At 47.9% G+C, this 18,093-nt stretch overlaps 1 protein-coding gene across 1 annotated transcript in view; it reads right to left on the reverse strand.

Annotated features, from left to right (window-relative positions):
* Positions 1–18,093, reverse strand: part of SLC30A3 (solute carrier family 30 member 3) — a 123,321-nt gene that overhangs the window by 22,747 nt on the left and 82,481 nt on the right. The window contains exons 2-3 of the mRNA XM_075341402.1: positions 5,964–6,169; positions 5,748–5,894 (exon numbers count right to left, since the gene is read on the reverse strand). Of these exons, the coding sequence (XP_075197517.1) occupies positions 5,748–5,894; positions 5,964–6,169 (353 nt within the window). The remainder of the gene's footprint in view (positions 1–5,747; positions 5,895–5,963; positions 6,170–18,093) is intronic.

Genomic DNA, 18,093 nt, shown 5'->3' on the forward strand with positions numbered 1-18,093 from the left:
TATAAGCCCCTGTGTGTAATCAAGTCTCCGTATAATGCCCCTGCTCTGTGATAGTCTCAGGGGTCTGTGGAAAGCACAGAGAGCATCATGAAGACCAAGGAACACAACAGGCAGGTCCAGGATACTGTTGTGGAGAAGTTTAAAGCCGGATTTGGTTACAAAAATATTTCCAAAACTTTATACATCCCAAGAAGCCCTGTGCAAGCGATCATATTGAAATGGAAGGAGCATCATACCACTGCAAATCTACCAAGACCCGGCCGTCCATCCAAACTGTCCTCTCACACAAGGAGAAGACTGATCAGAGATGCAGCCAAGAGGCCCATGATCCCTCTGGATGATCTGCAGAGATCTACAGCTGAGGAGGGAGAGTCTGTCCATAGCACAACAATCAGTCCTACACTGCACAAATCTGGCCTTTATGGAAGAGTGGCAAGAAGAAAGCCATTTCTCAAAGATGTCCATAAAAAGTGTGGTTTAAAGTTTGCCACAAGCCACCTGGGAGACACCAAACATGTGGAAGAAGGTGCTCTGGTCAGATGACACCAAAATCGAACTATTTGGGCACAATGCCAAACGATATGTTTGGCGTAAAAGCAACACAGCTCATCACCCTGAACACACCATCCCCACTGTCAAACATGGTGGTGGCAGCATCATGGTTTGGGCCTGCTTTTCTTTAGCAGGGACAGGGAAGATGGTTAAAATTGGTGGAAAGATGGATGGAGCCAAATAGAGGACCATTCTTGAAGAAAACCTGTTGGAGTCTACAAAAGACCTGAGACTGGGACGGAGATTTGTCTTCCAACAAGACAATGACCCAAACATAAAGCAAAATCTACAATGGAATGGATCACAAATAACCGTATCCAGGTGTTAGAATGGCCAAGTCACAGTCCAGACCTGAACCCAATCGAGAACCTGTGGAAAGAGCTGAAAACTGCTGTTCACAAACGCCTCCATCCAACCTCACTCAGCTCCAGCTGTTTACAAAGGAAGAATGGGCAAGAATTTCACCTCTCCATGTGCAAAACTGATAGACACATCCCCCAAGCGACTGCAGCTGTAATCGCAGCAAAAGGGGGCGCTACAAAGGATTCACTTACAGGGGATGAATAATATTGCACGCCACAATTTACAGTTATTTAATTTTTAAAAAAGTTTAAAATAAGCAATAAATTTCCTTCCTCTTCACAATTGTGTCACTTGTTGTTGATTCTTCACCAGAACATTAACATTTTTATCTTTATGTTTGAAGCCTGAAATGTGGGAAAAGGGTGAAAAATTCAAGGGGGGCGAATACTTTCACAAGGCACTGTATGTTGGTACTCTTTGGCAACTCTCAGTGCTCCATCCTTTTGTGTGAGGGGGGGTTCATCCGTACCAATGTCCAGCTCTTGCCACCACTCCTCCTTAGTTTCTGGACTTGGAGAATTTTCCACTTGAGTAGAATATTGAGACACTTGGAGGATATCTTCATAATTAAGCCCACTCACTTTGGCTACAGTAGTATATTTGTGCAGGGTCACAGCTTGGTCACTGCAATTTATGAGACGCACCGGTACTCGACCGTGAGTTACATTAGCCAGACTTCTTGCAGCTACGATGACGGCATCGTCTTTATATTCCACTGGTTCGACCAGGACTTCATAGTTCTGACCCTGTAGACCCATCTTCGTTTTACACCACACCACAGTTTCTGTATGGGGTTGGAGAACCACAGGCCTTGAGTCCATAATCCTGGCAGAGCCTATCTCTCCTCTGGAATTAGTGACTTTCTGATGGCTAATGAGTATACGAAGCGTTTTTTGAATAGTTCTCTTCTTCTTGGGGGAAGCAGCATAAACCCATAAGTCATGCCTTCAATTACTTCGTCAAAACAATTTTGTAATATGTTCATTCCCAGAACCACAGGAGGAAAATCGTCTTCTCCCGTATCTACAACGATGAGGCCTTGGTGAGGTAACTCAGTTCTGCCAACTTTTAAGGTAGCTTCCCAGTGGCCCACCTGAGGAACAGGTTGTCAATTATTAGCTATAATGTTAGGGTCAGCGGTGGTAATTTTTGCTAGCTGTTCTATTTTCCAGTATCGTTTATATTGTGGTAGCTGGACAGTGGTAACTTGTGAGCCAGTGTCGAGTAGCGCTGGAAAGGGGATTCCATCTATTGTGATTGGAATAATGGGGCGGTACCCAACATATTTTAGGCCCCAGCCAGGATCATCTGGACCTTTGCATTTTTCGCCTGAGGGTTGGTCCTTTGCCTCAGGAAATTCCAGATTAAAGGCTGGCATTCTCTTTCTATGGCCACTACGATTGCATCTGCGGCAAATCGGCTGACCTAGGGAATGAAATCTGTCAGTAGGTCTCCTACCTGTCTGGTAGTAGGTGTCCCAGGGACTGTTCAGTGGTAACTTACGGATAAAGAAAGGATGGTCCTCTTGACTGGGTTGGTGCTGTGCCACCCCAGCAGCAGTCGAACTGCTCGGTTCCAGGGTTGCTGTGGCTCGAGGGTCTCCGGACCCGGGGGCTTGCGGCTACTTCACATGTAAGGGAATATTTACAGGTGAATGTTCGTGACGCCACATGCGGGTTGTGGTAAAGGGGAGTACTGCCGATGGGAGTACCGGGGCAGATGGTGTGGGGCAGCCAGGTGTCAGTCCCTCCGCAGGTAGGGAAGGCCCCGGATAGTGGGGATTTGGTGAACAGGTGGCTTGGCCTTGGGAAGCAGGGTTCAGGAGCCAGATTACTCACTGCGGTAGTTGTGGTGCTGGATTGGGTGGAATAAGCAGACACTCACACAGATGGTAAACCAAATTCTCTAGGCCCCACAATCTCTATGTGGGGAGCCCATCCAGGTCCCGCTCCCACCAGTGTCACTTGGTAAGTCCGGAGCCCTGCCTCCGTGAACAAATTGTTTAACAGTTGTGGCCCCTCGGCTTGACGCTTTCGGGTCCCCGCTACCCGTGTGTATGGCAGCTGTGCTTTTGGTGGCTGGCACTTGGGATTTCAGTGGGTTGTGTATTTTGGAGAACCCTATCCCCCACATTGTGCTCATGCCTCCAATCTCTGAGCTCTTGGGGAAAGTTCATAAAAAGACTATCCTCCACAGGTTAAGTATCAGGTTGCTTGAAGCTACTCCCTGATCTAGGGTCCTGTACCCCGCCGTGCTCGGAACCGATATGGTGGCTGGGCTTTCTAGTGCCAACTGTCCTCCTAGACTGTGTCTGTTACACTTCTGTCCACTGTTCCTAATACAGGTCCCCGACTCCTGTGGTCCCGGACCACCGTTTGCGACCCAACCTGTCGCTTCCCTGGGAGCTCCAACTCCCTGCTCCTCACTCTCTGAGGGCTATCTCTGTTCTCCTTGTCTCCCCTCCCACCAGTCTGCCTGACCCCTAGGTGGGCGGACCTGCTCCAACTTGACCAACCCACTGGTGTGTCTGTCCAGCCCTGGTGTGAGGTGTGAATTGGGATTTGTAGTGCGGATGTCAGTGACACTGTTGATGGGAACCTGTAACCATGGGGGTAGGTCCTGCACCCTGGAGTACAGGACGCAGTTCCCTGTAGCACCCTGATATAGTCAGGGGCGCTACAATTGCGAGACTTTTGGTTAGTTTTGCAACTTGACCACAAAGCTCTTCAGTAGGGTCTTGCTCCTGCTGGGGAGAGCACTGAACAACGACAGGTTTGGCACAGGCAGGTACAGCTTGTTCTTGGTCATTCACACCTTTATATGCATCCTTTGGACTTAATACTTTTTTGGCAGTCTCTTTAAAATCCAATCTATCACTATCAGGATGTTGTAGTGCAGCATTCTCATCTGTAACTTGGTAGGGTCAGACATTACACCTCAATAAATTGTGCTTCTAAAATTTGGTCAGAATTAATAGCTTCAGAGGGATCAGCCGCTTAAGGATACGCCAAGCTGCCTGCAAAGTAAGGAAAGTCTCTTAAAGATTCATGGGACTGCTGCTTTTTCCAAAGAACCGCATCTTTAACTCTGCCAGGTTCTTGTCTCAGATAGAACTCTTAACCTGTCCGGTATTTGTTCAGCAGTCTACTCTACACTACAAGGCCAGGATTTACCTTCCCTTAGTGCAGCGCCCCCTAGCTGACCTATCAGTAACTCCTCAACCTTTTGTTCTGAGCTCACTGGGTACAATCTGAATATTGCCTGCATTTTCTCTTTAAAGTGGGTTAATGTGTGGGGTTCTCCTCTATAGCTGGGGAGCCGGGGTGCCCCAAAGTAGTAAGGCATTGTTAATGGCATTGCTTGAGCCATAGCAATTGATGGGCTGCAGCTAGTCACATTGCTCTCCTCTCCTGGAGACATGTTTACAGCACTGTATGTGTGATGCAGGGGTTCTCACCGTCCTGGGTGCTGTCGCCGCTCCCCTCTTTGTCGGGGTGCAGCAGACGTTCATTCCACTCTAGAAGTTTCAGACAGTTCTGGAAACGCATCCACAACTGGCCATGTAGGTGCTCCACTGGTCCCAGTGTCTAGTGCCACATTCTCCTGGCATCATCGTCCACCAAGGCATGGATCAATATCTCTTTGGTCTTGTCTGACCCATCAAGACCTTGCTTTTCACACAATCAACACCGCTTTCTCAGGCTTCTTATGAGCTACTGCCATCTTAGTAAACACTCGCCAAATAAAAGAGCAAAAATAACTGCTACACGTACAGTAATGTCCCAGGTATACCTAAACACTGAACTCTCGAAGAGACTGTGCAAGTTTTTAGAGACAGGAATAATTGCTCAAGCCAGATCACTAATACTCTATAATCCCACCACCCGGAGACGGCCCGGAAGATCACGCAGATATCCCACCTCTGCCACCAATTTGTCAAGAACTGCAAAATAAGAGCGTATATACCCATATCCCGATATGTCTTATAGATTATACAATTTTCCCTCTGACACCTTGTATTATTTCTTTTACACTTCACAAATACTTGTACTGAGAAGATGGACCATGCGTAGAAGTCACTTTGTTTTCTACTCTTAAAATTTCTTAAAATTACTAAGATTAACGAAACAAAGTTTGGGTGAGAACTGATGACTGTGGTGAAGGAGTAAGTCATTATAGGGAACAGGTCCTCACAAGAAATGTAGCATCTATGGTGGAAATCTCATCACTGATCCAAGGGTTTCACTTTACTCCAAGTTGACATGATATAAGTAAAGCCTGGCATCGACCATAGTACAGATGAGCTGCGCCTTAAGGGTGCTTTACACACTGCGATATCGGTACCGCTAACGACGCTGGATGTGCGTCACAAACACCCTGACCCCGACGATATATTGTTAGCGATATCGCAGTGTGTAAAGCCCCCTTTAGACGCTCACTGTTCTCTACAGAGAAAGTGGTGGTCTACAGGCTCCACTCTGAGGCCAGTATGTCTACCCTGACCCTGATGTGTAAGGTCATCAGAACCTTCCAGATGTTTCCTGCACATTGATATACCTCAGACCTCATGAGCATCTCACTCTGCAATGATGGGACCTTCTGCACCCAATATTTGCAACACTGGCCAATATCTCATGTGTTACATCTGTATGGACTCGCAGAGTCGTTCTCAGCTGGAAATTGTATGTTATGGTAATGTTAATATCTACTGGTCAATCTGATAGAAAGTGGTGTTATTATGGCTGATGATAACTCTGCTTTGGCATCATAGAGACAATGGTGGTCTTAATCATGGCTATGTGATCAGTTCCCAGTGATAGACTATGACCCACCTGATCGGTGCCAGCCAAACGTCATGTCCTTTGTTGGTGGTCGGCTGGATATCCACAGGGAGAAAAGGCTGACACACATACTCCCCAGGTCAGTCAGGAGATGGGCGGCATCCGTCATTATGGCAAGGCTATGGGCAATATACCCACCTAAAGGCAGAGACATCATGGGAACAAACATTCACTACGTCTAGACAACGCACAAGGTCCTGAAGTTACCTGTAACCTCTCCAATCATGAAGATAAAACACACAACACATGCAAAGTACAACTTCTTCCGAGCTTGCAGCTTTACGTGAATGTCGGAGGATGAGCAGTTGCCATGGCAGTGCTGGGACACCGGACGCTCCAACTCAATGGACACAGCTGAGCCGCCATTCTGGAACGGTAACCCTGGGAAGAGGTCCTTGGTGCCTGTGAAAAGACTGTAGCAGAGCTGGAATTACTGGACATGCATGTGCGAACCACCATGAGGGAAAAAGTGTAAAGGTATTATGGGCACTGTGAAATAATCTGTGACTGTCCAGCCATAACATTAATACCACTAACCAGTGATTTACATGACAATGGCTTCGGCTGAGTGGGGAGATGTAATATCAGCAGTGAAGAGTCAGGTCTGAGAGTTCATGTGTTGGGTGCTAGAATGGAATGTAGCTTAATGACAAAGGTGGGGTGTATGTGGTGTACCGCTGGTTTTGTGGGAGTTTCCCAAATGGGGAAGGTCTTGTGGGGTGTTCCCAGTATACGGCAGGTCTTGTGGGGTGTTTCTGGTATACGGAAGGTCTTCTGGGGTGCTCCTAGTATACAGAAGGTCTTGTGGGGTGTTCCTGGTATACAGCAGGTCTTGTGGGGTGTTCCTGGTATACAGTAGGTCTTCTGGGGTATTCCTGGTATACGGAAAGCCTTGTGGTCCTGGTATACAGCAGCGCTGGTGTAATGTTTATTGTATACAGCGGGTCTTATGGGGTGTTCCTGGCATACGGAAGGTCTTGTGGGGTGTTCCTGGTATACGGAAGGTGTGACGGGGTCCTTCTCCAATATCACACAATCAACAGAGCGAGAGATGATTGAACAATCCATAGCATATTTATTCCAAGCAAAATCACACGGTCAATCAAATAATCCACCACGTAGAGGGTAAAGTAGTCCAGTATGGGATAAATGTCCGGGGCATGACTCACAATCCTCCAGCATGCCTTTTCCAGGGAAATCGTGGTTTCTCAAGCTCTCTCTGGGGTGGTGCCTGTAGCCGCAGCTTCTCCCCAGAGGATGAATCTTCCTGCTTCTCTCTTGAAGTTCTCAGACAGACTGAATAATTCTCCAGGTAAGCAGAGAGTTTGGGTGGATTCCAGGCCCCCTCCCCCACTTCTAGGGACAGAAGCACTGCAGGGGGTTATTAACCTGCAGACAGGACAAATAATACATAGCATGGACAGGGCACCACACCTAAAATACGAACCTACACAAAATTATACACAACCCACAATATCACATCATCACAGAAGGTCTTGTGTGGTGTTCCTGGAATACAGCAGGGCTTGTGTAATGTTTCTTGTATTCAGCGGGTTGTTCCCGGTAGACAGTCTTTTGGGGTGTCTGCAGAGCATCACAGCTGGCTGTACATGGGGCAGTGTATCTGCAGACTGGCCAGAGCTGATTCCTGATAACATCTTAGAATGGCCACATGAGCATCAGAACTCGGCTATGGAATGATGGAAGAAGGTGGCCAGGATTGGTGGGTCACAAATTCCATCTCTTGGGGGGTCGGGTGCGTCACTTTCTTGGAGAAGAGATTACTGGGATGTATTATGGGAATAAAACAAGTCGGCGCAGGCAGCATGATGGGGTGATGTTGTTAGGGTTAAGAATTAAGTAACCTAAAATACTTAATTCAGCCATTTCATAGACGAGGGTACGTAGTTTAGTTGATATAGACTAACACACATATTTATGAATGCTTTTGTTTCTTATTAATACATATATATTCAATGATTTTCCTTAATACAATAAACTAGCATATGTAACTTTAAAGATGGCTCCTGCTTCCTGGACAACACCCAAGAATATAGAAAACAGAAGAATTCTCAACATATGGACTGACCAATCCAGCAGAGACTATGCAAATTGCAATATGTCCCCAGTCCAGCCTACGATATTTGATTGGACTATATCCTGCTTACGTCCTTTCCTTTTCTAAAACTATAAAAGTTACTGTGAACAATAAACTGAGAGAATCTCCAGCGCCTGTCGTGAGAGAAAGCCATAACTGATTTGTAGTCCGTTATTTTCTTCTCAAGTGCATACACGACATCCCAGATAATCTGAAAACAGCAGTCAGACCTTAAGAGACCCTTTGTAGTCTCACCTCAACAGCTGGCGCCTATTTAACATGGGGCATTGTCAGAGTTAAAGTTATAAGAATGATCTAATGCATAATTTTAGTTTTTGTTTTCATAGATGGAACTAGATGTTGGTCAATTCTATACTGGATATGCAACAATTTACACAACATGAGGTAATCAAAATTTGAACCACTCCCTCCCCTCCTATCAGTAAAGGAGGCAGTGGTGTATTGATGCCCTCTCTGGATGGGTAAAACAGAAGTGGGTAAGATGGTTAAATGTGTATGTAGGTTGTAGATCTTTCCTGTTGTCAAATGAGCTAGGTTTGCTGAAGATAAAGTCTAGACCTGAGCTGACGGTGATGGAGCCAGAGGAGATCCGCACACAGGTGAAGTTAACAAAGAAGCAGTGAACGGGCCTAGAGTTGAGAGTCCTTTACCAATACAGACCAGTACCATACCTTGGTGGCACCGGTCACGTCTGTGGCATGTCACTCCTTGTGTTCTTAAATCTCTACAGGAACAAGCGATTCAACAAGGAATGGAGTGTGAGACGCAGGGAGCCAGCTGACTGAGGAAGGTCTGTGGATAAAGGGTGGTAAGCTTTCTCTGCCATGAGATCTCTTCTCATTGATGGCCCAGGTAACCTATGGACTAACATCTGTGAAAGACAGTTATCAGTGTGTGCTTTGGTGACACCACGGTTCAGTACCAGGTGGGCAGACTCACCCAGTCTTGTAAGACACGTGCCTAAAACAATGTGAGAAAACTGTAAAGAGTCCACAGAAACACCCTGCACCTGCTCTACCCATTTCACAGACTGCAGACTGATTATAGATGTATATTATGTGCAGGTTTTATGCAAGTTTGTGCGTGTTGTGTAAATTTCTCTCCAGGTTTGGTCAGAGGCATTCCAGTGCAGAAAACGACGTTATTGCTGAAAAACACATGACGGGGGTGGTATGTAAAAAAATGGGTTTACAAAAAATGTGTATATTTTATAGAAAGGTGGAAACTGGCAAATTGTGAACCAAATGTATGTTTTGTTTTCTTTTCGTAATAAACAGGTCTTTATGTATGATATTTTTTGGTTTAGCACAGACATGCACACTTTTTATATGATTGATTATATAGTGTGATAAAGAGGTGTATTCTCCAATTCCAGATTTTAAATCAGAGCTAGTAGCATATGGTTTTCAGTCAGGAGACTGATTGATCCTAAAAGGACAAGCGAAAAAGCCATGAGTCAAGACTAGATGAGCCGATCCAGCTTCTCCCAACCACAGAAACTTTGATGAAGCTTGAAGGCAAGACAACATGGATTCACGTCTCGCATTGCAGAAGGGTTGATCCACCGGAGCTGCACTGAGAGTCTTGCTTGTATTTATCCTTTTCAAAAGACCTGTACAGTCTCAGGCTACCATTGCCAAAACAGTTAGAAGAGAGGACTTAGAGAACCTTGAGACATGGGAAAGTCTAACTACAAAGAGTGAGGACTCCCCTAGGAGTCCTTGGTCTCAAACCGGTGAAGAAAACCCCTTTCCCCTCTCCACCCATGCCTCAACGTTCAGTCAGGCAGGATTTCCCAACAGATCTTTCTTCCTCTCTTCCTAAGGGAACACAGTACCCTTAGTATTCAAAAATGGCAGAAATAAGTCTTTAGGGGGGACTGTTGAGGGTAAGAATTGAGTAACCAAAAATACTTAATTCAGCCATTCCATAGACTCGGGTACGTAGTTTAGTTGATAAAGACTAACACACATATTTATGAATGCTTTTGTTTCTTACTAATACACACACACACACACACACACATATATATATCTATATACAGTTAGGTCCAGAAATATTTGGACAGTGACACAATTTTCGCGAGTTGGGCTCTGCATGCCACCACATTGGATTTGAAATGAAACCTCTACAACAGAATTCAAGTGCAGATTGTAACGTTTAATTTGAAGGTTTGAACAAAAATATCTGATAGGAATTGTACACATTTCTTTACAAACACTCCACATTTTAGGAGATCAAAAGTAATTGGACAAATAAACCAAACCCAAACAAAATATTATTATTTTCAATATTTTGTTGCGAATCCTTTGGATGCAATCACTGCCTTAAGTCTGGAACCCATGGACATCACCAAACGCTGGGTTTCCTCCTTCTTAATGCTTTGCCAGGCCTTTACAGCCGCAGCCTTCAGGTCTTGCTTGTTTGTGGGTCTTTCCATCTTAAGTCTGGATTTGAGCAAGTGAAATGCATGCTCAATTGGGTTAAGATCTGGTGATTGACTTGGCCATTGCAGAATGTTCCACTTTTTTGCACTCATGAACTCCTGGGTAGCTTTGGCTGTATGCTTGGGGTCATTGTCCATCTGTACTATGAAGCGCCGTCCGATCAACTTTGCGGCATTTGGCTGAATCTGGGCTGAAAGTATATCCCGGTACACTTCAGAATTCATCCGGCTACTCTTGTCTGCTGTTATGTCATCAATAAACACAAGTGACCCAGTGCCATTGAAAGCCATGCATGCCCATGCCATCACGTTGCCTCCACCATGTTTTACAGAGGATGTGGTGTGCCTTGGATCATGTGCCGTTCCCTTTCTTCTCCAGTCTTTTTTCTTCCCATCATTCTGGTACAGGTTGATCTTGGTCTCATCTGTCCATAGAATACTTTTCCAGAACTGAGCTGGCTTCATGAGGTGTTTTTCAGCAAATGTAACTCTGGCCTGTCTATTTTTGGAATTGATGAATGGTTTGCATCTAGATGTGAACCCTTTGTATTTACTTTCATGGAGTCTTCTCTTTACTGTTGACTTAGAGACAGATACACCTACTTCACTGAGAGTGTTCTGGACTTCAGTTGATGTTGTGAACGGGTTCTTCTTCACCAAAGAAAGTATGCGGCGATCATCCACCACTGTTGTCATCCGTGGACGCCCAGGCCTTTTTGAGTTCCCAAGCTCACCAGTCAATTCCTTTTTTCTCAGAATGTACCCGACTGTTGATTTTGCTACTCCAAGCATGTCTGCTATCTCTCTGATGGATTTATTCTTTTTTTTCAGCCTCAGGATGTTCTGCTTCACCTCAATTGAGAGTTCCTTAGACCGCATGTTGTCTGGTCACAGCAACAGCTTCCAAATGCAAAACCACACACCTGTAATCAACTCCAGACCTTTTAACTACTTCATTGATTACAGGTTAACGAGGGAGATGCCTTCAGAGTTAATTGCAGCCCTTGAAGTCCCTTGTCCAATTACTTTTGGTCCCTTGAAAAAGAGGAGGCTATGCATTACAGAGCTATGATTCCTAAACCCTTTCTCCGATTTGGATGTGAAAACTCTCATATTGCAGCTGGGAGTGTGCACTTTCAGCCCATATTATATATAGAATTGTATTTCTGAACATGTTTTTGTAAACAGCTAAAATAACAAAACTTGTGTCACTGTCCAAATATTTCTGGACCTAACTGTATATAATTGCCTTATTCTGTCTGTCTTGCTCCAAAATTGTGTCACCGTGACAGTGTCGTTACAGTGACAACTGTCGGATTGGCCGCTGGGCTCGGCCTGCCCCCCCCCCACGGATTGGCCGCTCGCCTCGGCCTGGCCCCGCCCCCCGCATGGATTGGCCACTCGCCCCGCCCTCCGCACGCATCGCCCGCTCCAGTGTACACCGGCTCCCGGTACACATGTGCAGGGAGCCGGCATACGCTGACGCCTCTCCCGCTCGCCCCAGCCACACGTTGGCACACTCAGCCCCGCTCCCGGCGGACATAACCTTGCGATGCTGGGATCGTGACGGAGCCGGTGTACGCTGGTAACCATGATACACATCGCGTAACTATAGGAAGCGCTTCCCTTAGTTACCCGATGTGTATCATGGTTACCAGCGTACACCGGCTCCCGGTACACATGTGCAGGGAGCCAGCATACGCTGACGCCTCGCCCGTTCAGCCCCGCCCCCGGCACACGTTGCCACACTCGGTCCCGCCCCCGGCGGCCCCAGCATGGGGGATGGAGCACGATGGGGGGTGTGCAGCATGGAGGATGGAGCACGATGAGGGGTGCGCAGCATGGGAGATGTAGCACGATGGGGGGGTGCGCAGCATGGGGGATGGAGCACGATGGGGGGTGCGCAGCATGGGAGATGGAGCACGATGGGGGGTGCGCAGCATGGGAGATGGAGCACGATGAAGGGTGCGCAGCATGGGGGATGGAGCACAATGGGGGGTGTGCAGCATGGAGGATGGAGCACGATGGGTGGTGTGCAGCATGGGGGATGGAGTAAAATAGGGGGTGTGCAGCATGGGGGATGGAGCACGATGGGGGGTGCGCAGCATAGGGGATGGAGCACGATGGGGGGTGCGCAGCATGTCAGATGGAGCACGATGGGGGTGCGCATTATGGGGGATGGAGCACGATGGGGGGTGCGCAGCATGGGGGATGGAGCACGATGGGTGGTGTGCAGCATGGGGGATGGAGCACGATGGGGGGTGCGCAGCATGGGGGATGGAGTAAAATAGGGGGTGCGCAGCATGGGGGATGGAGCACGATGGGGGGTGCGCAGCATGGGGGATGGAGCACGATGGGGGGTGCGCAGCATAGGGGATGGAGCACGATGGGGGGTGCGCAGCATAGGGGATGGAGCACGATGGGGGGTGCGCAGCATGGGGGATGGAGCACGATGGGGGGTGCGCAGCATGTCAGTGTCAGATGGAGCACGATGGGGGTGCGCATCATGGGGGATGGAGCACGATGGGGGGTGCGCAGCATGGGGGATGGAGTAAAATAGGGGGTGCGCAGCATGGGGGATGGAGCACGATGGGGGGTGCGCAGCATGGGGGATGAAGCACGATGGGGGTGCGCAGCATGGGGATGGAGCATGATGGGGGGTGCACAGCATGGGGGATGGAACACGATGGGAGGTGCGCAGCATGGGGGATGGAGCACGACGAGGGGTGCACACCTCCCCCCAAAACACACACACACACACCGCCACATGCACACCGCACAACACACCACACACACACTGGGAACCACAAACACCGCCATACACAGACACCCACACACACACAGACAATGCTGCACACACACAACACACAAACACCGCGGCACACACAAATATATGCACATATTGCGCAACACACACATTGCACAAAACATACCTCCCCCAAAACACACACTCGCACCCCACACCCACATAAACCGCGCAACACACACAGCACCACACACACAGAACGCTGCAGACACACAGCGCTCCACAAACAACACAACACACACAACGCAACACACATACAACACCGCTCTCACCCCCCGCCACACCCAGAACATTATGTGAGCAAGGATGGTTGACCTTAGGGAGATCAACATCCACCACTGCGGAGACACCATCACGTGTTTCTCAACGCAGTGATTCTAGAGCAATGCCCCCTGGGAAATATTCAAAGCAAGAAGGCCTGCGGAGACACCATCACGTGTTTCTCAACGCTGGCAGGAAACTAGCCAGGTCTTTCACCGGGAAGGAACAACCACGGGAAGGGCAGTCTCCAGTCAAGGAGACCACCTATACCAAACATGGTATCCATCCACAGACAGCCGTTTCGGGGTATTTGCCCCTCATCAGTGTGGAGTAGGAATCTGGCTAGTGGGAGCATTGCCTAGTAAAAGACTATGTGAGCAAGGATGGTTGACCTTAGGGAGATCAACATCCACCACTGCGGAGACACCATCACGTGTTTCTCAACGCAGTGATTCTAGAGCAAAGCCCCCTGGGAAATATTCAAAGCAAGAAGAACATTTGCAGCGCCCTACACAAACACTGGCAACTACACACAACAACATCTATATATATATATAACAGAAATCATACATTAACTACACAATACGTAAATTCTAGAATACCCGATGCGTTAGAATCCGGCCACCTTCTAGTATATATATATATATATATATATATATATATACTAGCATATGTAACTTTAAAGATGGCTCCTGCATCCTGGACAACGCCCAAGAAGATGGAAAACAGAAGAATTCTCAACGTATGGGCTGACCAATCCAGCAGAGACTATGTAAATTGCTATATGCTATATGTCTCGAGTCCAGTCTACGATATCTGGTTGGACTATATCCTGCTTACGTCCTTTGCTTTTCTAAAACTATAAAAGTTACTGTGAACAATAAACAGAGAGAATCTCGGCGCCTAACGTGAGAGAAAGCCATAACTGACTTGTCTCCAGATCTGTAGGATCATTGATCTGCCACCAGTAACCACTGGACTTCTGCGGAGCAGTGTGTGCAGTCGGGGGCTTGACCTGCTCCATCCATATTAGCAGCATGAGTAGAATACAATATTAGATTTCAATGTTACCGCTGATGGCGGTATGCCAGAGCTGGTGGGAGAGACGTCTGAGGAGCAAACTAGAGCGAGGCCTGGTGATCACACGGTAGTTCAGTGGTTAGCACTGTACGTTGGCGCAGTGGTTAGCACAGTACGTTGGTTCAGTGGTTAGCACTGTACGGTGGCTCAGTGGTTAGCACTGTACGGTGGCTCAGTGGTTAGCGCTGTTGCTTTGCAAAGTCAGGGTCTTGTGTTTACATCCCACCAGGACATCTGCAGGGCATTTGTACAGTTAGGGCCAGAAATCTTTGGCCAGTGACACAATTTTGGCGAGTTGGGCTCTGCATGCCACCACATTGGGTTTGAAATGAAACCTCTACAACAGAATTCAAGTGCAGATTGTAACGTTTAATTTGAAGGTTTGAACAAAAATATCTGATAGAAATTGTAGGAATTGTCACATTTCTTTACAAACACTCCACATTTTAGGAGGTCAAAAGTAATTGGACAAATAAACCAAACCCAAACAAAATATTTTTATTTTCAATATTTTGTTGCGAATCCTTTGGAGGCAATCACTGCCTTAAGTCTGGAACCCATGGACATCACCAGACGCTGGGTTTCCTCCTTCTTAATGCTTTGCCAGGCCTTTACAGCCGCAGCCTTCAGGTCTTGCTTGTTTGTGGGTCTTTCCGTCTTAAGTCTGGATTTGAGCAAGTGAAATGCATGCTCAATTGGGTTAAGATCTGGTGATTGACTTGGCCATTGCAGAATGTTCCACTTTTTTGCACTCATGAACTCCTGGGTAGCTTGGGCTGTATGCTTGGGGTCATTGTCCATCTGTACTATGAAGCGCCGTCCGATCAACTTTGCGGCATTTGGCTGAATCTGGGCTGAAAGTATATCCCGGTACACTTCAGAATTCATCCGGCTACTCTTGTCTGCTGTTATGTCATCAATAAACACAAGTGACCCAGTGCCATTGAAAGCCATGCATGCCCATGCCATCACGTTGCCTCCACCATGTTTTACAGAGGATGTGGTGTGCCTTGGATCATGTGCCGTTCCCTTTCTTCTCCAAACTTTTTCCTTCCCATCATTCTGGTACAGGTTGATCTTGGTCTCATCTGTCCATAGAATACTTTTCCAGAACTGAGCTGGCTTCATGAGGTGTTTTTCAGCAAATGTAACTCTGGCCTGTCTATTTTTGGAATTGATGAATGGTTTGCATCTAGATGTGAACCCTTTGTATTTACTTTCATGGAGTCTTCTCTTTACTGTTGACTTAGAGACAGATACACCTACTTCACTGAGAGTGTTCTGGACTTCAGTTGATGTTGTGAACATGTTCTTCTTCACCAAAGAAAGTATGCGGCGATCATCCACCACTGTTGTCATCCGTGGACGCCCAGGCCTTTTTGAGTTCCCAAGCTCACCAGTCAATTCCTTTTTTCTCAGAATGTACCCGACTGTTGATTTTGCTACTCCAAGCATGTCTGCTATCTCTCTGATGGATTTTTTCTTTTTTTTCAGCCTCAGGATGTTCTGCTTCACCTCAATTGAGAGTTCCTTAGACCGCATGTTGTCTGGTCACAGCAACAGCTTCCAAATGCAAAACCACACACCTGTAATCAACCCCAGACCTTTTAACTACTTCATTGATTACAGGTTAACGAGGGAGACGCCTTCAGAGTTAATTGCAGCCCTTAGAGTCCCTTGTCCAATTACTTTTGGTCCCTTGAAAAAGAGGAGGCTATGCATTACAGAGCTATGATTCCTAAACCCTTTCTCCGATTTGGATGTGAAAACTCTCATATTGCAGCTGGGAGTGTGCACTTTCAGTCCATATTATATATAGAATTGTATTTCTGAACATGTTTTTATAAACAGCTAACATATCAAAACTTGTGTCACTGTCCAAATATTTCTGGACCTGACTGTATGTACCCCCCGTGTTTGTGTGGGTTTCGTGTGTGTTTTCCAGTTTTCTTACAACCTTCACAGACGTCCAGATGGGAAATCTAGAGCTGATCTCCGATGAGAACAGTGATGATGATGTCTGTACAGCGCTATGGATTAAATGGCGCTATACAACTAAGCATTGCGTATTTAATGTCTCTGTTGCGCATTTGTGTGGATCAGAGACATAATAATAATAATCTTTATTTCTATAGCGCCAACATATTCCGCAGCGCTTTACAATTCAGGAGAATCATATACAAGCAAGTAACAGTTATAGAAAATACAAGAATTAAAGCAAAAATAATGAAAACCAGGGGCGTAAGGTTCGCAGTCACAGAGATCACGACTGGGCCCGTCAGGGTTAGGGGCCTGGTGTCCGCACTGCAGAAATGTATCCGGCTCCTCTCAGTGAGTTCAGTGGCACACCACCAATGGCAGCAGACCTTGCAAGTGATATGGGGCCCACGAGTCAGGGAAGTGTGGTGCCAGTGGTGGCACCGGGCACCCCTCAACTGCAGGCCCTCGCCCATAATCGCACAAAGCAATGATGAGAGGAGTGGAGAGCTCTGCTCCATCCTTAATGATTCTCCACCGGTGCCTCAATAGCTCAGAGCAGTGAAGTGCGGTGATGTCACTACTGCGCGCTTCTATGTATCATGCTCTGACCAGAGCAAGGGAGAACGAGGAGAGGTGAGGAAGGAGCAGCGAGGGAACGAGGAGAGGTGAGGACAGAGCAGGGGGGAACGAGGAGAGGTGAGGATGGAGCAGCGGGGGAACGAGGAGAGGTGAGGACAGAGCAGGGGGGAACGAGGAGAGGTGAGGATGGAGCAGCGGGGGAATGAGGAGAGGTGAGGACAGAGCAGGGGGGAACGAGGAGAGGTGAGGATGGAGCAGCGGGGGAACGAGGAGAGGTGAGGACAGAGCAGGGGGGAACGAGGAGAGGTGAGGACAGAGCAGGGGGGAACGAGGAGAGGTGAGGAAGGAGCAGCGGGGGAACAAGGAGAGGTGAGGACAGAGCAGGGGGGAACGAGGAGAGGTGAGGAAGGAGCAGCGGGGGAACGAGGAGAGGTGAGGACGGAGTACAAGGAGAGGTGAGGATGGAGCAGGGGGGGAATGAGGAGAGATATGGACGGAGCAGGGGGAACGAGGAGAGGTGAGGACGGAGCAAGGGGGAACGAGGAGAGGTGAGGACAGAGCAGGGGGGAACGAGGAGAGGTGAGGACGGAGCAGCGAGGGAACGAGGAGAGGTGAGGACGGAGCAGCGGGGAAACGAGGAGAGGTGAGGACGGAGCAGCGGGGGAAATGAGAAGAGGTGAGGACGGTGCAGTTGGGGGATGAGAGGTGAGGACGGAGCAGCGTGGGAACGAGGAGAGGTGAGGACAGAGCAGTGGGGGAACAAGGAGAGGTGAGGACGGAGCAGTTGGGGGATGAGAGGTGAGGACGGAGCAGCGTGGGAACGAGGAGAGGTGAGGACAGAGCAGTGGGGGAACAAGGAGAGGTGAGGACGGAGCAGCGGGGGAACGAGGAGAGGTGAGGACGAAGCAGGGGGGAACGAGGAGAGGTGAGGACAGAGCAGGGGGGAATGAGGAGAGGTGAGGACGTGTTTATTTTCTAAACAGTGAGTACACTGCATTATAATACATGGAGGACTATGGGGGCTGCAGTATAATACTTGGAGGACTATGGGGGCTGCATTATAATA

Source organism: Anomaloglossus baeobatrachus, chromosome 3 (genome assembly GCF_048569485.1).
Source record: "Anomaloglossus baeobatrachus isolate aAnoBae1 chromosome 3, aAnoBae1.hap1, whole genome shotgun sequence".
Taxonomy (NCBI): domain Eukaryota; kingdom Metazoa; phylum Chordata; class Amphibia; order Anura; family Aromobatidae; genus Anomaloglossus; species Anomaloglossus baeobatrachus.